The sequence below is a fragment of the Girardinichthys multiradiatus genome, chromosome 3 (assembly GCF_021462225.1).
Source record: "Girardinichthys multiradiatus isolate DD_20200921_A chromosome 3, DD_fGirMul_XY1, whole genome shotgun sequence".
NCBI lineage: Eukaryota > Metazoa > Chordata > Actinopteri > Cyprinodontiformes > Goodeidae > Girardinichthys > Girardinichthys multiradiatus.
In genome coordinates this window covers 43,564,727-43,585,508 of record NC_061796.1, presented here as the reverse complement: position 1 = coordinate 43,585,508, position 20,782 = coordinate 43,564,727, and the positions used below count along the sequence as shown (strand labels likewise).

The 20,782-nt window shown below is 38.0% G+C and overlaps 1 protein-coding gene across 1 annotated transcript; it reads left to right on the top strand.

Moving 5' to 3' along the window:
• The first annotated feature begins 1,136 nt into the window (after positions 1–1,136).
• capn7 (calpain 7) lies at positions 1,137–19,862 on the top strand. Its single transcript, XM_047360397.1, has 21 exons — positions 1,137–1,482; positions 1,743–1,851; positions 3,781–3,938; positions 4,039–4,106; positions 4,427–4,666; positions 5,465–5,551; positions 6,248–6,374; positions 6,715–6,800; positions 6,919–7,012; positions 9,122–9,268; positions 9,479–9,585; positions 9,705–9,825; positions 10,012–10,156; positions 11,349–11,448; positions 11,902–12,037; positions 12,156–12,231; positions 12,537–12,682; positions 14,427–14,489; positions 14,620–14,750; positions 15,742–15,834; positions 16,825–19,862. Exons 1-21 carry the CDS (start codon positions 1,381–1,383, stop codon positions 16,967–16,969), a joined length of 2,481 nt encoding a protein of 826 aa, XP_047216353.1. The 5' UTR covers positions 1,137–1,380; the 3' UTR covers positions 16,970–19,862.
• Positions 19,863–20,782: the final 920 nt, after the last annotated feature.

Below are 20,782 nucleotides of genomic sequence, written 5' to 3'. Positions count from 1 at the left end.
AATCTAGTGTCCAGCTAAGTGCTGTTTTATATCAGTATCACATATAATGAATATAACATTAATAAATATTATCCAAAACATTTATTGTACTTGGCAGATTTATCAATGGCTCAAAAAATAGTTGATCAGAGAAATGTTGCAGAAATATACTTACATAAACATACATAAAATCTGTGTTTAAATTCAAAGAGTACATTTCTAAGAGAAGGATGAATGTGTATTACCATATTAGCAGAAGGTGTGATCTTAAAAGCTGATGCTGAACAGAAACATGCTTCACAAGTTTCTCAAATCACTTTTACAACTGATTTAAAAGTCAATATTCCATTTTGTCTTGAACAAATTTTTACTCCCTATTAACTTTAGTTCAATGTGGTTCAGATTATCAAAATATATGCAAACTATTTTAATACAGTAAATTGATCTGATCATTCATTTTATGCTTTTGATTTTGTTTTACAAAGTCATTACTGAGTGGTAATGTTACCTGTTAATGTTAAAAACTGCCAAGTGAAAGAACAATGAATCAGTTTTATTTAAAAGTGACAATGCACATTAGGTAATGTGATAAAACCCTAAACGATAAATAAAATAAAATACACATTAAAGCCATCAACAACTAAGAAAAAATTACTCAAAACAGACATTTCAGTTAAAATAAAAGAATGAAGAATCACAGCTTAAAAGTGTTCATATATTTTATGTTCCTTTACATATTCTGTTAAAGATTAGCCTTAATGACTGAATGTTAAGACTGTCTTAAAGCTGATGGTAAAATGTTCAAAACGTACGATCTCTCGTTGTCAGGAGAATTTGTCCAAATATTCAATCAAATCTAGTGATTGACTTTGCTGAAACAAAGTCGGTGTCCCTGAACGCAATTTACCTAAATAAAGATCTGCTCTTGGGCGCGATTAATTTTCCAATATAGTAAATAGAATTTTTATTCATATTTTTTTCTAATCACTAAAATAATTTCTTAATAATGCAACTATAAATTGTGTTAAAATATACGAACAAAAAATTTGTACAAGAACAAAATTAAGATGTCAATTTTTCCCACTTGAGTTAAACGCAGCAAGATACAGCCGAGCCTGAGACCTCTATTGCGGCTGCGCAAACTGTTTTCCCCGGAAACTCCTCGGTTGTTTTGATGTCGGTTTGTGTAGTCATTTGTCATAAGCTAGAACTTTTAACTAGTCTTTTTCTTGTGTTTTGGTGGGAAGGACACGCAGAATAACATTCAGTATGCAGAGTCCGAGCTGATAAAGGCAACCGTGTGGTGAATGAAAGCGGACATAAGACTTAAAACAGTGGTTAGCTGTTCTGTTCGCTGGCTAGCAGAGAGCTCGTTACTCTATCATTAAAGTTTGGTTCAACATGGATTGTACGGCGCTGGAACTTGATGGCGTCACATTTGCCAAAACTGCTGTCACCTATGACCAGAATGCCAAATATAACGAGGCTGTGTTTTATTATAAGGTAGGTGGCGATTGTTTTCACCTAAACAGCTGCTGCTTGTCATGGTTAGCATTTAGCTTCGTTATTCCTGGAGGTAAAAGTCCACTTCCACTGATACACTCGAGTCATAATTGCATTTAAGAATCAATTACGTTTCAGTTATTTATTTGTCATGTTGTGGTAAATATTTTCAGTAGTATTAATGTTGTTCTTGCACGCTGTCATTTACTTTATGTTGTTTTGTATAAACCACCTTTTCTCTTGTGATTTGTGTGCTATAGGAGGCAGCCCAGGCTCTGATCTATGCTGGCATGGCAGGGTCCAAACTGGAAGGGCTGCAGGACAAAGTGAATGAATACTTGGACCGGGTTCAAGCCCTCCACAATGCAGGTAAATTCACCTGAAAAGTGTCAAAGATTGTGCGTTTCTGTTATTTCCCCCTGTTCACCAAACCAGTGGATTGTTTTTGCTCTCCATGCACACTCCCTCGTTTTCGTACCTTTTAAACATTTTCATATTTTGACACATTACAACAACAAACCTCAGTGGATTCTGTTGGTATTTTGTGTGATAGATTAACAAATACAAAAATGAAAAGTATGACATGTATTTGCATTGGTATTTGTTGCCCCTAATACTTCATATTTTGTAGAACCACCTTTTCTTCTGCAATCACAGCTTTAAGTCTTTTTGGGTATTAACTGAGTAATGCATATCGAGAAGATTTTCCATGTTTATCTTTTCAAAACTGCTCAAGGTCAGTCTGATTGGATGCAGAGCATGTGGGGAACATCACATTTTAGTTCTTGCCACAGATTTTCACTTAGTTTTAGGCGTAGACTTTCACTGTGCTAATCAAACACATTGATATCATTTGAATTAAACCGTTCTGTTGCCCTGGTCACATTTTTAGGGTCATTGTCTGCCTGATAGGTGAAAATCTGCCCCTGTCTCAATTATTTTGCTGCCTCTAGTAAGTTTTATTCAAATGAGCTTATCTTCCCTTTCCCTGCCAAAAAACCATCCCTTTGAGGACAATGTGTTCAAGAAGATGTACAATGTTAGTTTTCCACCACACATAATGATTTGAATGTTGGCCAACAGGTCCATTTTGATCTGACCAGAGCCCCTTCATTAATGCTTGCAGTGTCCCCTACAGTTCTTGTGGAAACTGCAAATTAGACTTTTTATTGCTTATGATTCCTACAGCGCTTTGAGTGCCTTGGTGCTGAAAAGCGCTATATAAATAAACTTGACTTGACTTGACTCTATCCCCTCTTCCACGTAAGACGGATCTGTAGAATGCGCAACTAATAGTTTTTCTGTTTACTGATTCCCCCACCCGAGCTGTGAATATGTGCAGCTCCTCCAGAGTCACCACGGGCGTCTTGTCTGTTTCTCTAATAAATGGTCTGTAACACCATAACCAAACACGGCTTTAAACTTCTCCACATCTTTATTAACTAATGTTCTCCAACAAACCTCTGAGGCCTTCAGAGAACAGCAGTATTTATACTAAAATAAAATAGCACACAGGTAATTGGTTGCACTAGATTTTATTTATGGATATCAGTGTATCAGGTGCTAAGTAAAAGTATGAATACTATTTTAAAGCACCGTGCATGTCCGCGTCTACTGTTTCCTAGTAATGTATTCACAGCTTTATATTCATTGACTTTAAACCCTTAAAATTGACAAAAAATGTGTCAGGTTTGACCTTTCATCCAGTCTCAGAGTTCATTAAATGTGCAGATTGTTCATTAAGTTTGGTCAAATATATTAAATATGTTTCCTATTTATCATTAACAGCTTTTCTTGTGTCTCTTTGTTCCTTTTTGTATTTTTTTCTTTATTTTTCTCATCATAGTTTCATTACTTTTAGTCTACACTGAGATGCTAGTTTATCTGTAATAGGTATAAAATTGTTATGGACTAATACTTTCTGGGCTAAAGAAATGCTCTGGCATTAGATGTTTGACTGTAATTTTCCACAACTGTCCATCCCCTGTGGGTGGGTCTGTGTTCACTTGAGTGTGACCACAGACTACTGGAGTATCCATCTTGTTGCACAACTATTGAACAGAGTTTAGTTGTGTGTGTATAGCTGTTAGATGTTTATGCAAGTTTCCTGTGAACTTCAGTAAAATCTTTTTCTAAACCCTTTTTTTGTCAAATGCCTTCAAGATGTTTTATCAAACACTACAAATGATTAAAAAATGGACCTTAAACACTATACTTTCCCATCAGTTGGACACCAGTCCAACCAATCTAGTTACAACAACTTCCTGATCTTTACTTACATTGAAACTTTAACCCCAGTCCAGTCCCAGAAGAGTGACCCGCTGAAATCCCGCCACCAGGTGGATCTGGAGCGTGCCCACTTCCTGGTTACCCAGGCCTTTGAGGAAGATGAGAAAGGGAACGATGATGAAGCTATAGAACTCTACACTCAGGCTGTGGAGCTGTGCATTAAGACGGTATTTCTCCTTTTATATAAATGTTTGTTCTTCTCCCAGTCAAAGGTCAAACTTTTCTTACTTTATATATTCCTTCCTTTTTTTGTCTTTTTCCCATAAGTCAAATGACTCATCAGACCAAACTCTTCAGACGAAGCTGAAGCAGCTGGCTCGCCAAGCTTTGGACAGGTCAGTTCTGGTGCTGATATCTCCTAAGCTTAAAAACGTTGTGGCACCTTCAAAGCTGTTGCTCTAAGTTAGTCAGAAGTCTTTCAAAATGTTTAACAAAAGTATGATCGATATTTAAAATTCAATTTGTGTTGTATGTTGGTTGTTTGGGTCCCCTTAAACTTACTTTCAGCCTCTTTTCTGCTTATGAATCTTTGCACAAATGAACTTTGCTAAAAATAAGGATTTATTAAGTTAGATTAGTTTTGAAGAAGGAAAACAAACACCAAGGGTTGGTTTGACTGAGGGTCTGTCTGTATGTTTTCTATATTCTTTTGCAGAGCTGAAGGTCTTAAAGAGTCGCAGTCCAAATTGAACTCAGCACAGTCTCAGGACAGAACAGGGCCTCCAGGAACAAAGTCCAGCTGTGGTGCTGGTTCTGGTGGACCGGTTCGTCAGTTTTCCCCCCTCGGGCCAGACTTCTCCCTCCACGACCGACCACAGCCTCAACCAATCAGGGCGGTCCAGTCTAGTGAGCCCCAGGGTCAGCGGTACACAGCTGAGGAGATCGAGGTCCTCAGGTGCGATAGTTAATTTAACTGGAAGTGCTCTTTTGCATCTAAGTATTATGAGGTAAAGTAACCAAATATTAAGTCTCATAGGGTGGGCAATATGTACTTCAGATTTTATTGTGATATTTTGTGATACTATTGTGATAATGATAAAAAACTATAAGTTTTTTGCAGTCAGATATCTTTGGCTGTGAGTGCATGGCACAGCAATCATAGCGCCACAAAGACAAATACTGCTGTTGAAAACATACCTTTTAAAATAGGCTTCTTTAGGACTTTAGTTACATAAAGAAGTGTGTTTTTATCACTCAATTTAATCTTATTTTCAAATGTTTTAGATATTTATTGACTGTTTTTGGAGTTTTCAAACATCATTAATTAGAATTTATCATTGTCATGATGAGTCAAAATACTTCTAATAAGAAATGTTTTACAATAACGATAAACGATGTTAAATGCCCACTCCTAGGGGCGGTGCAGGGTGTAGAGGTAAAGCAGCCGCTCCATATACAGAGGCTATAAGTCCGCGATGCAAACATTTGCTGCATGTCTCCCTGCCTTCTCTCTCTGCCTGTTTCCTGTCTGAATACTGCACATAAAGGCCAGTGGTGACACAACAACCTTAAAAAAAGATAAATGCCCACCCCTAATGTGTCATTCATGCTTTTAATGCATATTCATTTGTAATTGGTGTTATCTGAAGCCTAAAACTCTAGGTTCAGGAAGGAGCTGAATCCACTGAATGGATATGAATTATGATATGATTTCTGCAATCAGTTTTAGTGTCTGTTCTGCTTACCTCTGCAGGAGTACATCTACAATCAATGGTATTGCCTACGTGCCCTTCATGAGTGTGGACCTAAAGGAGCGATTTGCCTTCCCTGTACCTTTCTCGTGAGTTTTAATGCTTATTTTCACCTGTTTAAATATAACAGTAGCATTTTAGATATCTAGTCATCAGGTCTACAGTGTAAAACTTTATACCAGTAAACTAAAACTGAAAACAGTTTCTGTATGACGAGCAAAAAAAGCCAGTCCTCTGATTCAGCCGGTTTCCCCACATAAAGATGTTTCTCTGATAAGAGAACACGAAACATTTAAACCAATGTCTGACACGCAATATAAAGCACACTGTAGGCTGGGTTAAAAAAAACTACCATTAGTAGGATTCATTGAGTCCCCAGCCTGTCATCTGAAAATTCTGGGATGTATACGCAAGACTGTGTGGGTTCAGTAATTTTATTAGTGAAATGGTTACCTTAATATAGTTAAAATCATATAATTTAGTAGAGAGAAATATATCTTTGAGTTTATAAAAACATACATATTTCTAGATTAATGAATAATGACTTGCTAAAAACCAGCAAACGTGCTGCAGGAGACAAAATATGTGCTTTGCTTTAAATTACAGACTGACTGTTGCTGAGACTAAAATTATCCTTAAACACTAAACAGGATACCTGGATGCCATCTATGGAGAATCAGAAGCTTTGGGCCACTTTAACTATTCAGAATGTAGATTTAGGTTGGTTTGTTGAACAAAGCCTTTGGCATCTGTTTCATTTTAACTGAACTAAACATTTTTCACAGGGACAAAACTGGGAAACTTGCTCTGTCACCCAAACAGAAAGCCATCTTCTCTCGCTGGGTTCGACCTGATGAGATCTGCAATAATCCCACCATGATCATGTCTGTGTCCAGCTTCAGCATCAAACAGGTCAGAATCGCAGCTGAGTCAACATTTACTGTTACATTGTTAGTATAGAAATCTACGTCTCTGATCTTGTTTTATTTCTTCGTAATAGCATCTATTTTTTATATGTAATGTCCAAATTCAACCAGTAGGTGGTGCAACATCATCACAAGTAGACATTATTATGGAAGAACAGAACCAAAGTTTTAAAAGACAAAGCACAGTTTAATGTGCCACACTGAAATAGGTTTTGGTTGTACTGAAAACAGATGAAAAACATACACAGCTTCTTATAAAAAGAGATATTTGATAGATATCTACAGTTAATTGCATATTTCTCCCTGTATTACCTGTGTTTATGTAGACGGTTGTCTCTGACTGTTCGTTTGTGGCCTCACTGGCCATCAGTGCAGCTTATGAGAGGCGCTACAACAAGAAACTCATCACCAGGTACAAATGTAGTGAACGCTTGTCACTGAAACAGCAGATCATCAAATTTTGTGTGCCATAGCTTCCAGTTCACGTAAAATATGAGTGCAGAACTTATGAGTTGTGTTGTCTACTGCAGCATAATCTACCCTCAGAACAGGCGAGGGGAGCCGGAGTACAACCCCTGTGGAAAGTACATGGTCAAACTTCACATCAATGGGGTGCCCAGAAAGGTTTGACTCCCAAACAATCCAGTTTAACACAAAACTATGAAGGAAGAACATTCTTCATATATCAAGCTGATGGGATTCCAGTAAAACCTATTCTACTGTATGTTGAAAGGAACACATAGATTGTTTCAGCAGCTGTAAAACAGCCTAAATCCAGGCATGAAAACGGGTTTAAATCAGAGTCGTCAGTCTGGTTATAATTATTATGCTTATATATTTAACATTTAATTAAATAATAATTCAGTTTGTTAAGTGTTGTCCTGTGAATACCAGCCCAATAAGGCGGTGGTTTTAGGACAATGGAGAACACGGTGAAATGAGCTCTGGCGTTGCTGAACAGCAAAACTCTGCTCATACATGGAATAAATTCACATACTTTTTTAAAATACAAAGATTTATTAACAAAAAGCATCAAGCATATTTCAATTAACAAACTCTTTACTATACAAGAACAATCAACTAAAACTACCAAGCAAAATGAAAAAAATAAGAAAGACCAATGAACTCTGTATGAAAAAATAAATCAAAGATGGTTAAATACTATGGTAAAGTGATGCAACATTAACATTCAATGTTATTTATGTTTGAGAACCAAGGATTATCTTCAAGAATCTGGAAATGAGGTTAAGTTAATCTTGGAACTAACTTAAGTAATAATTGGTATACCTTCAAACAACCATTCACAATGCAAGATCAGACAAAACATTATTTTAATAAAATAATATTTCAAAGAATGATTTGCTCAATAAAAAACAACCTTCTGGTTGACTAATTCTCAATGGTGTTTAATTGGCTGTCTTTATCTAGTACAATAATATGTAAAGAAATATTAAGTAAAACAATAAAATAATATTTAGGTAAATATTATTTCCTAGATTGAAAACAACCTTTCTGGATAAATGATTCCTAATGGACTCATAAGATAGCGGCAAGTCAGGTGTTACCTCTGCCTTGACCGCTGCTAGCGGTTTCAGCTAACACAGTAAAGCCCATAGCTTCCTTAAAGTCGAACATGTACCTTCAAATACCATTAATACAAGGATCAAAATGCATAAGCGTTGACCTTGCATTATGGCTGATCTGTGTTTAAAACCACCCTTTAAATAAAGTTGTCTTAACTTTAAAAACACAACTAGTCTGCTAGCAGCACTTAGATAGCTGAGTTTCTCAACACAAACATTATTCTTATGTTATTCCAAACATTATTCAGATTATTTCGTCCTAAAGTAATTATCTCTGCCCAAACTCTACCTCTTACATGAACCGTGCTGAGGAAACGTTGTCCTGTAGGCAGCGAGTTGAGGAGCGAAGCCAACCGGTCATCCACGAGTGGACTAAACAGAGGGACTAGCGTTGCAGCTACTCTCAGTAGCTGTGGGGGGTTGGCTGTTTAGCCGGTCCGGCTGAACGGTTTGACAAAGGCACGTTGCAGGTCCTTCAGTGTCTGCTGTGTGGGGGGGTAGCTCTTGCTACCTGGGCGTGCACGCAGGAAGGCGTGGGATGCTGCAGTCCCATTGTCCTCTTTCAGGCAGGGGAAAACTGCTTCTGTTAGGGACAGGGGCTTTCTGGTTGCTTCTGTAGCCTCAGAAAGAAGAGTCAAGCAATGCTAGTCTTACTCACTTCCTTTTTGTATAAATGCTGGATTATATGAGCAGCAGATCAATACTTAACTTGTAGTTGCTTTGGATCCAAGGATTCTTCAAAGTAATAGCCTTATCCTCGCCCGTGGGTGTAAAGGCCTTTAGCTGATGCGTTTGTCTCTCCGTTAGAGATGGCGAGTGGAAGGAGGAAGGTGTTTTTGGGTCAAAGATTCTTGCTCTGACTCCTCCTCTTCCTGGGCTGTGTTAGGAATAGGTTAGTGTGATGTTGCAAGATGTAGAAATGTTCATACATGTGTGTACAGTTCAGAGTCCATGTTCATCCGTGTTGTAACCCATAGCTGTGGTCCCAACAGTTTACTAAAAGTTAAATCTCAAATTGTTGGTGTCTTTCTATCAAAATGTACTCAACTGACACGGTATTCACAAATTTAAAGATAAAATATGTATATTTTTCATATTACTCAAATTCTTCCACAGATTTTTCTTGAACTGGCATTTATTTTTGGTTTAGGTGATTATAGATGACTACCTGCCAGTGGATCGTAACGGGGAGCTGCTGTGCTCCTACTCCAGCAACCGGAATGAGCTCTGGGTTTCCCTGATAGAGAAGGCTTACATGAAGGTGATGGGTGGCTACGATTTCCCCGGCTCCAACTCGGTGAGTGGGTGGGGCGGCTGGAGTACGGACTGGGGCATCAAACTGAAAAAACTCACAAATTGCTGATATGAAATGCTTACACTTTTTAGTTAAGTGTTAAAATGGAAATAGTGTTTTTATGTATTCTAGTTGGATCTTATATGCCTCAACTCTGTGCACAAACATTGTATGTTTTTCAAGACTAACATGTCAGATTTTTATTTTATATAGAATATTGATCTACATGCACTCACCGGCTGGATCCCTGAGCGCATTGCTATGCACTCTGACAATCAGTCTTTCAACAAGCAAGACACCTTCCGCATGCTCTTCCAAAGGTGATAACACACAAACTTACACAGCCACACTTCAGTTTCATCTGTGTTTTACTTCTGCAACACCTCTTCTTCTGTTGTTTAACTTCCCTCTCTTGTTGCATGGCTCCCTCTGCGTCCAGATTTCACAGGGGTGATGTTCTTATCACCACGGCAACGGGAGTGATGACTGAGGAGGAAGGGGAGAGATGGGGTTTAGTGCCCACACATGCCTATGCAGTTCTTGACATCAGGGAGTATAAGGTTAGCAGTATAAATTTATTATTTTCACATTAACAAATTGATAGGAATGGAGAGCATTGAGTTTTAGGACACTAGTGAACATTTTCGTTTTATAACATATCAACTTGCATGGCTACACAGCATTTATGGTGTCTCAGCAGCTACAGAAACATTAACTGTGCTTTATTGTGTCTGTTACATTCGTAGGGAATGCGTTTCCTGCAGCTGAAAAATCCATGGAGTCATCTGCGGTGGAAGGGGCGCTACTGCGAGCGAGATGAGAAAAACTGGACGCCAGAGCTCCTTAAATACCTCAACTTTGACCCCAAGACAGCACAGAAGTTTGACAATGGTATGCTCCTCCTACTGCATACATAGAAATGCCTTGTCACCTGTCAAAAATGAAAATGTCAGGCTGGAACATCGCAGGATGTGAAGCATCCTTTATCACCTTGAAATTAACAGGAGGTTTTTATTCGGTCAGATAAAGTTTATTTACAGCACTTTAATACAGCCATGTTTGACACAAAGTGCTTTACAGAGGTTAAAACAGAAGGACAGACATTAAACCACTATAGGCACACTCAAAGGCAAACAATGATACAAATAATAGTAATAATATTGATAATAAGACTATGAAGATTTAAAAGAAATAGTTCATTATTCAACACATAATAGTAAAGTTTGCTTCAGAGACAAGCTTGAAGAATTACTTTAGAAATGCTAAGACTAAGGCAACACGAGCTCATACCAGTAAAATTATATACACTATTGCTGTATTCCATTTACCTTGGAACTGGAATCTGGAGTAGATGTACAACTAAATAAATGTTAAACAGAAATGAAGAACTGCTAAAAACACTTCTCTAGATGTGAGGAGCAGCCATCTTGAAATCCTAACTAGGGTTAGTCGGAGTTTCAGTTGAATTTTACAACTAGGAACTGGGAAAGTTCCATTTCCCAGTTCTTCTGGATCGTAGCAAAAAATTGCTAAATCTATTCACTCACTCATACAAATGATTGAATTCAGGTTTTCCAATCCCTTTCATGATCACAGGTGTATGAAATGCAGCATCTAGGCTTGCGGACTGCATTTGTGAAAGAATGTGAGACATTAGTGAACATTTGTGAAAGGCTGCTTCTAAAGTCCATAAAGACATGGATAAGATTTTACTGTGGAAGAACAGGGCACCTCTAGGATGAATTAGAGCAGAGACTGTCAGCCATGCTGTCTTTCCTGGGAGAACTCCCCATAAAGCCACTCGTAAACCTTGTGGAAAGCCTTCCCAAAAGAGTTAAAGTTCTTATAGATCTAAAAGGTGGCCTGACATCATTCAATCCTATAGATTAATAAAAAGAAGACTATAAAGTTCATGTGTGTGTAAAGGCATGGGACCCCATATTTTTGACAGTATATTGTACATGCAGAAATAATAAAATGTGGCTTTAGTGATGCAGTGGGAAACATTATTTCCCTGAAATCCCTGTTAACTTTACAACTAATGACAAATCCTTGTTATGCAGTTTTCCTGTTTCGTTTTCAGGTGTTTTCTGGATTGCATGGGAGGATCTTTGTCAGTACTATGATGTCATCTATCTAAGCTGGAGCCCTGGACTGTTTAAGGAGTCCTCCTGTATTCACAGGTATTATTGTGTGTTCTTTACACATCATACTTATGTTTTTTCTGCATAAATCTCTTTACATGTTAACTAGAACGTTTAAAATTATGACTTTTTATGTTTCTGAACTGTCAAATTGAATTCTAAAGCCTCATCGTAATGGTCTGCCCATGGAAGAGAGGGTCTGCAGTCCTGTTAGCTGTAAAGATAGTGGTACCAAAGATAAACTAGTGGGACTATTTTCATATATAAAACATATGAAAGATGTCATGTTGGGACATCAGAATATAGCATCAGCATGCAAAAATGGCCGATGTATTTTGCATTAGTGGTTTTTTACTCAGAGGACTTAAAAAACGAGAATGAAAAAGTATTGTCTTTGCTTTCTAGCCTACAACCTGTTTAAATTAGGAGCCACGATTTTGACAAAAGAAATCTGCTTTAAGTGAAAGTTCTCTTTTTTTTTACCACCTGCAGTAGCTGGGATGGAAAGCAGGGACCAGTTAAGGACGTTTACAGTCTTGCAAACAATCCTCAGTACAAGTTGGAGGCCCAGTGTCCAGCAGGGGGAGCCGCTGTGTGGGTGCTGCTCACCAGACACATCACTGACAAGGTAAACACTGAGCAACGTAATTCAGTTTTTTTATATAGTGCCAATTCACAACACAGATAATGATATGTTTGTATTTTATTTAAGCCTATTTGCTGATGAATTTTGTCTGTTTCTGCAGGACGATTTTGCTCAAAACAGGGAGTTTATCACTCTGGTTGTTTACAAGACAGATGGCAAGAAGGTTTACTACCCGGGTGAGGTTTGATTGGACTCCTAGAAAGCTTTTTTTCCTTGCACCGCTGAGCTGTGATAATGTGCAGATAAATGGCAGCAGACTTTCATCGGTTGCACCTTTACGTGTATCCTAAAGTCAAACAGTCAGGTGTCTTTAGAAACAGTCGTCTGTTAGAGAAAACCACCAAACATACCTTTTTAAATAGACACAAATAGTAGAATTAATTAGCACAAATCCAATTTCAATAACATTTAGGGAAAATATCCATGATTGACAGAGTGCTGTTGAGTTTCTTATTATTGATCACTTTCCTTCCCTCTGCAGCTGACCCTCCTCCTTTCATCGATGGTATCCGCATTAACAGCCCTCACTATCTGACCAAGATAAAGCTGACCTCTGCAGGAACACACACCTTCACACTAGTGGTTTCTCAGTATGAGAAGCAGAACACCATCAACTACACTCTGCGGGTGAGAACCTGTGCTTTGAGGCTTAATACTAAGGCTTGTTGCCATTCAGTACAAACATATTTGCAAAGTAAAAATATCTCATTTGTGTTCCTTGATGGTTTTAGAATGTTCATTGTTTTTGAACATTGAAGATTTGTATATGAATTCAAATGAATATTTACAGAAAAACTCAACATAGGAAGATTAAAATCAATTTTTGTGTACTTAAAATTAACTTTTAAACCTTTTGTCGGACATTGAAAAAATCACAAACACAACGACCATGTACATGATTACATGTCAGTTTAGATTTTAGCACGTCTCCAGGCATCTAGGCCTGTATAGATGGACTGAACCGTAGCAGCACGTCTGAGTAGATTCGTTTTCTGCTCAAATTTGGTTTCCAGCTCAAATGGAAATATGGCAGTAATCTGACGTAAAGAAGGCAAAACACTTGAATTTTGCTACACTGGCTTGCCATTTAATTACGTCAATCAAACTTATCAGAATATAAGCCTGCAGCAGGGGTTCTCACATCAGGAGACCAGCCAAATAATCACTGTAGTGAACAGTGGTGAACCCTGTCTGGAAATCCCTGAAACTCTCCTGTCAGATGAAGCAAGCTCACAAAAATAACATTTCTACATTCAGCACTGAGAAGAATTTAACTTTTTCTTTTGTAAATGTATTAGTAGCCATTTAGTAGCAGCGACTCTTTTTTCCCACTTCCATCTTCTCACTGTGAATTAAAATCCTCCTTTTCTACTATTCAGCCAAACACGCGGCGCTGAAAGATGCCAGCTCCTTGAGGCTGGTTGAGGGAGTCGAGGTCTTTTAAATGTTCTACTGGGTGTGCACGCGTGACCCACATAGATGTTTCAAGTCATTCATAATTAATGGTCTTTACTCTCTCGCTGCAAGATGCTCTTTGGAGATCTGTTTGTGCTGAAATAACTCATCAAGAAGACGTGTTTGCTGTAAGATTTGCTTACTGTTAGTGAGTGCATGTTACACCGTTACAGCTGCTGTACTCACCGTAGACTTTATCCACAACAACTCCAGCTGCAATCAGTTTCTGCTCCACGTCGTTGAGAGCATAACTGATTAAACTCCCTCTTGTTAAGAGTTTTCAAAGCAGGACACTTTAGATTATATTCTTGCAGAAAGAGGCAAACATTCTTAGAGAATCTTCATGAATAAACTATGAATCAACACATAACTTTGGGAACTTAAGAAGGTAAAGATCAGGAAACATGCAGCTTGTGTTTTTCTTGTATGTTCAGTCTGTTGCTTCTGTTATAGAAAAATTTGCATCCAAACACTGATGATTGTCACTCAGAATCAGCTTTATTTTAATCTTGCAAGAGAGAAGGATTTTACAGCATTGGAGATGTGTTCAGTAGTGCTGCCAAATCGTTCTGACTAGACAAAGCAAAGGTTCTCCTTATAAGCTACAACAGTTTTCCAGGTAACTCTCATGAGACCCAGAGAGACGAGGTCCCAGACATAATCTTAACAGTGTGGCGTACATATTATCTCACACAGGTGCAAACAGAAGGCTGAGAAACCATTACTCTAAGACTAAATAAGAGAAGAATGGAACAACACTGAGGGGTTCTAATACTTTTGTCAGTTCTTGTAGAGAATCAAGGAGCAAATCAAGCAAAGCATTAAACATTTCTATAACACTTCCTTTGTTAGATACTCAGCAGTGACCACAAAGTAATTTCATTTACTGCAGTAATTGGTTTTTATCTTCATGCAGGTGTACTCTGGATGCAAATTCACCTTCGCCAAGATCCCAAATCCCTTCACCCACACTAAAAGGGTATATTATTCATGCAGTCTGGTAGTTTGTGATTTGTTATGCAGCCTGTGTTGTTAGCATGGACAACATTTTTACTGATGCCCACCCAACAGTCTAAAAAAGCAGATTATCTTGGTGACTCTGTCCTCAGATCAACGGCCAGTGGAAAGGACTCAGCGCTGGGGGTTGTGGAAACTATAAGGACTCGTACAAAAACAACCCCATCTACCAAATAAACCTGGAACGGCCCGGCCCACTGCTGGTGGAGCTGCGTGGATCCAGGTCAGGCACATACCCCAAGATCTTCTATAACATAATGAATAATTGCAAAAAGAAGGTGTACCTCCTTCTAAGTTTATAGTTTTATGTTTCAGGACACAAAAATGATCTGTTCAAATGATTCATGACGTACTTAAATCTAACTTAAAGTATAGAAAAACACACAGCTGATTCAACACTCTTATTGTTTATCAGGAAAATCCAGTTCAGTAGCTTGTAGAAATAGTTTTAGCAGTCTTACGCATCACCGAGGAGACATTTTGTTTGACCTTTTGCTGAATTTGATGGGATGCCCTCTCCTGGTAGATTGGAAGATTTAACAGAGTTGCTCAGTTTAAATGATCAAAAATCAAGTGCTTTAAATTAGCAGCACCTGCTTGATAGTTTCCTTCCTAAAAAGTTAGGAAGTTGTTTTTTTTATCACACATATCTTTCTTTAGTAAATAATAACAGCATAAATAATTAAGATGTTTCGGGGTGTTTTGAACCCTCTTGGTTAGGATTAAGGATTTTGTTTTTCACCACAACTGAATGTAATCTTTTGCTCTTCAAGATATGACCTGTGCTGCTACAGTCATAAAGTATTTGTCCTGTTCTTTTTTTAACCTCTTAATCTGAGTTTGTGATGTTTTACCACATTAGCTTAAAGATTGTAGTAAAGATTCTGTAGTGTTGATGAACAATGTAAAGTACCATGATTACCAGACATAGAAGAGCGATAAAGGAGACCCAATGACAGTTACAGGTTTAACAGCAGCACAAACAGATCTTTTTGTCAGCTAAAATATTGTCTGTATAACCTTGAACCTTTTGGCTGTTTGGGTGGATCAAATAAGTTCTGTATTCTGCCACTCCAAACTTTATTGCAATTGAAAAATACTTTGGTTAATGTGTCAAATATTGCTATTTGATAAAAATGTTTTTTTACTGTATATATGCCATCAGTATGTGTTAAAGTTAGCGATTTTTCACTCTCCCTGCGTTTTGCCTACAGGCAGTACAGTGTTGGGTTTGAGATGGTGGCCGTGTCGACGGTGGGGGATCCAGGACCGGCTTCCTTCCAGAAGAAGAACAGTGGAGATTACAGGTACAGTAAGCCTCATACAGAAAACATCTACCAATAGAATCATGTTTACTTACAGAAAAGTGCAATAGAAACAAACCAAAATATGAAGTTGAAGAAAAAGAATCAAGAATGCTGACATAGGTTGGTAGGTTTGCAGGTGGCCACACACTGTTTCAGAAAAGGATTGATCTGTGAGATATTTATTAATAACCTAACTCTACTTTAAACTTCTCCACATCTTCATGTCTGACCCGTCCTCTGTTTTCCTTGGTCTTCATTGTGTTGTTTGTTCACTAATGTTCTCTAATAAACCTTTGAGGCCTTCACAGAATATCTGGTTTTTTCTTCAATTTAAATAAATGACACACTGATGGACTCTGTCAATAACTCAGTGGTGCCTGAAAGCAGTTTGATGCACTAGACTTGATTTGGGGGGTGTCAGACTGAAGGGGGTTAAATAGTTGTAAAGAAGATTTTGGAAACCACAAATTTCCTTCCAGTTAATGAATACTTTGTTGGTCTACTAAAATGTTTGTGGTTGTGCGTGACAAAACATGAAAACGTTCAGAGGTTACAAAGACTGGAAACACTGTACCGGAACTTTGAGTTTTATAGAAACCTTTTCTATCAGAGTCCCAAGAATAAGTACGGTATGTTAAAATAAATAAGAAGGAAAAACAGAACATTTCTCTCAGTGTATTTAGTCATGGGGTTGTCCAAGAGCTCTGGAGATGGATCAGCAAAGTTCCTGACCAAGTCAAGAAGATAACCTCAGTTTTGACCTTTTCCACGAGACATTAAATACAAATAGGCGTGAAAAGGAGAACTAATGGCTCTAGTATGTGTCATCAGGCACTGTTTCCTACTTCTCTCTCTAGGAAATCATAGATAATGTCACCAAAAATTTAGATGAAGCTCTAGTTCAGGTGTAACACCTTGTTGCCACCCAGCAAAATGATCTGAATTATAGTATTTAATTAAAAGGCTGTTTTTCTTTCTGTGGTTTCAAAGATGCGGATTCTGCTACATGGAGCTGGACCTCGTCCCAGCAGGCATCTACAATGTCACCCCCACCACCTTCCTGCCCAAACAGGAAGGACCCTTCTTCTTGGACTTTGCCAGCACTTCACCTCTCAAGGTCTCCCAGCTCCAGTGAAGATGGAGCAAAAGACAAAACAGCAAACAGAGAATGGCAGGGAGGTACTAAAGTGAGGAAGGCATCATGGGATTTTCATTAGACTGCAGTTTGAGTATGAATGAGGGAATGAGAGCTTCATAAAGCTCAAAGTAACCAGAAAGTGACTGCTACTTCACTGTCCATGCCTTCACACAGTGGAACCTCTCCAAATTTAAATGGACAGATGGTGGGTATGAAGGTCTTTGACTGAACCAAAAAAGTCACATAATTCTGTGAAAAATAATGTTTTGATAAACTATTGTTATTGATAATATAGTTTAAAGGCACCAGAGATTGGCATGGAAACACATAACGACAAGTCCAAACGGGCTAAAATATATGCATACATCCCTTCTAATATTTGGATAAATTAATCTTTGCAAGTTTCAGAGAAACTACGAACATTTTTGTAGCCACCAACAAGTTCCTGGCGTAATTCTGAGTGAATTTTGGACCCCTCCTCCTATCAAATTAGGTAGAGCTCATAATAACTCAGTTGGGGTCCTGGCACAAGTTCAGTGGTCTTCCCAAAAGGTTACTGTTAGCTTGTTTTATCCTTTCCAAAACCAGTTCTGATTTGTGTTGGGGGTCATTGTCCTGTTAGAACACCGATCTGTGTGCTTTTTTTAGATGGTTACCTGTCCATTTGAGGTAAAATAAAATTTAAAAAAAGTTTTTCTCCAGTTTTCGTTAATCTAGGCTCTTTGCGCAAAATAGCTGCATCACTGACCCTCGGCATAATGCTGCCACCATCATGCTTGACAGTTAGAACGGTGTTCTTAGGCTTGATTTTTCCAGACATACTTCTTACCATTGTGGTCAGATAGTTCAGTCTTTGTCTCATCTAAACAAAGAACCTTTGTTAAGATTGCAGATGGCTTGTCCATGTGGGTAACTGCTTCTAGTTGAGCCTGAAGTTGACGGTTTGGAAGCAGAAGCTTCTTTTATGACGGTAACCTCTTAGTCTAAGGGGATATTAAACTCACGTCACTGTGATCACTGACTGATGCTCCACGATCTTCTCGTCTTTAAACCTAAGTCTTGGTGGTTCTTTAGGTGTTCCTGAACATTCTAACGAACCTCCTTTCATCTGAAATTTTGGCACAGATGCTTGATATTTAGAGACGACTGGATGTTCCAGCAGGACAATGATGCCTAGCGTTTAATAGGTTTTGGAATTCCCACTGAATAAATTTACTCAGATTAAATGTTGCATTTTCCTTCAGTGTGAGATTATCCTACAATTAAAGATGAAGGATTTTTCACTTCTATATCAGAGGTGTCTATAAATGTGGAAGTCGCAGTATTTGTCATTGAATAGAAGTGTTAAATGATGCCAAGTTACTGAATGTGTCCTAACACCAGTTTGGTTCTGATGTTCCCGAAGCTCATTAGTGCAGAACCATGTGAGTAAGAGGTTGAACGACTTTTGCTTTCATAGAATAAATAAAACATGTTTCTTTGAATGAGTTATCGAATCAGTCGATAACTGCTGCTAACAATATCAAGTACATTGAAAGATGGTCGCATGGCAGGAAACTTTGTTTTTCCTCAAAAACTTGTGGTGGTTTTTAAACTCAGGAGCAGCACAGGGAATCCAGCATGGTGACATCTGAATGATTTGTCAGTGTGGTGCTGAGTGAGTCCTCACTGCTTCACGCAGGCATCACTGTACTGCAAGTGCTGTATCTGATTGTTCGTGTTCATGTGAAAATACTTGTTGAGAAACGTCTTTACTGCCAAGTACTCATACTCTGTTTATTTTTACTGTGCTGCACTGTTTGTATCAAACTACAACAGTGGAGGGAATTAAGATGTAATTTTCTCTCAACCCAAGAATCAGCTGATCTGAATTCAGGATTTGTGTTTGGTGTCACCTTTCAGCAGCCTGTCAGATAAATATCTGCAGCACACCAGCTGAATAAGTGCTGGATCAGTACTACAAGATGCTACTAGATCTCACACAGTGATCGCTTCATAAATGAGTGAATATTTTCAACTGCTTTCAGTCTATTTACAACACATGGTCAGTCGGGCCAACCTGAATCACTGTTATTAAACTCACTGAAGTTTTATTTTTAACTTTTGAAAATGGTAAACTTGGATTTGGGTCATGTTGTTGCCTCCTAAACTTTGGTGAATTTAGTTTGCTAAGGTTTTGTGGAGTCAGTGGCGTTCATACTAGGATGGCCTCATTCGCTCCATTTCACCAAAGCATATTGTTTTATTTTCCAACAATACTTCTAAGTGGATTTGGGTTTTATTTCATTTTCAAGTAAAAAGCTGAAAATGATCCGACACTTGGGATTATTGTTTACTCAGGAAAATGTTTGAAAAATTGAAGAATCACATCATCACATACTTTTACTTTGCTTTTATTGCCAATTAAAACCCCAAATTTAAAACGAAAGTGCTATAAATACAGAGCAACCAATCATATTTCAGCAGTTTCTGCACAAATGATTTTCACATCCTTTTGTTTAACGGTGAGAAACAACATGATCTTTAGTCTGCATGAAACACTCCTTTCCATTCAGATTCATTACATTACATTGAACGCTGTGCATCAAATGTTGACTATATTATTCACTATTGAGCATAAAAACTGATTTCTGTTCATCACAATTTGCTGCAGCTTTGCATTCAAGCTGTTGGGAAGATTTAAACCCATATTTTTTCCCATAATGACTCTCGCAGTACTCTGTGCCACCGTGTGCAGCGGTATGACACGTTTACTGGAGGCTTACAGTAAACGAACTGTTGGTTGGTGTGTTAACGGGTAAAATGATCTTTTTAAAATGTGTCTTTGAATCATCCATTACGCAGAACGTCTGTGTACCAGTTGATAAATAATTTATTGTCATGAAAACCATTTTTCTCTGTCATTGTATTTCTTTTCCAGCCAACTGATTTAAAAATGCAGCAGGACAATCTTATACCAACTTGTTGTATGAATGTTGATAGAATGTTTGCAGAACTTGCACTAAGTGTTGGGTAGACTGATGTGATGTACTTAAAGTTTAAATACAGGGATATATTATATCAGTTTCTATCTCCAAGTTAATCATTACAGATTACGTCCATTAAGTTAATATTTTACTGTCTACTTGATGTAAACTCCCACATCACTAAAAGACTTGTCATTTTTAAATCTTTAATATTGCTTTAGATCAGTAAGCTTCAGCAGGTGCTTCTCATCCACAGCTCCTGCTATGTCTGTGCTCATTCTCCTGCTGCATGACATAATCTTGTTTCAAAAAGAGAAGCGTCGACCAGTTTTGTGGACGATTTCAGATCTTCAGATGTTTTGTAAAGCTTTGACCCACCAAATTTAGTCTATTTCATTGTTACCTGCAAAATCGGCAGTGTGTCAAATACTTGTTCTCCTCACTGTATGTCTGCACATGTAGAAATATAGAAATATAGGTTTCCTTTTACATTGACTCAAGCTTCCTCTGACGTCATCCTCAAACCAATAACTGATAATAGGAAAAGTTAACTTTGAGTTTTTGCACAGTAACAACATCCACATCTAAGAGAGGAAGTTGTCACTGTGCCTCTAGTTTAGCTGGTAGGAAGTATCTAGTTTTTCACACTGGAAACAGTCCTGATTTTTCCACATGCTGTGATCTCATTTTTTACTGTAGAATACTTTGGTGCATGTACGAGTTAAAATATCTAGCTCTAAGGTCCTCAGCGTCTGTGGCATCTAAACAAAACCCTCCACTTTCATGTTTGACAGCTGGTGTAAGCTGCTTGTGTTGAAATGCTGTCCGTTTATTTTCTTCAGAT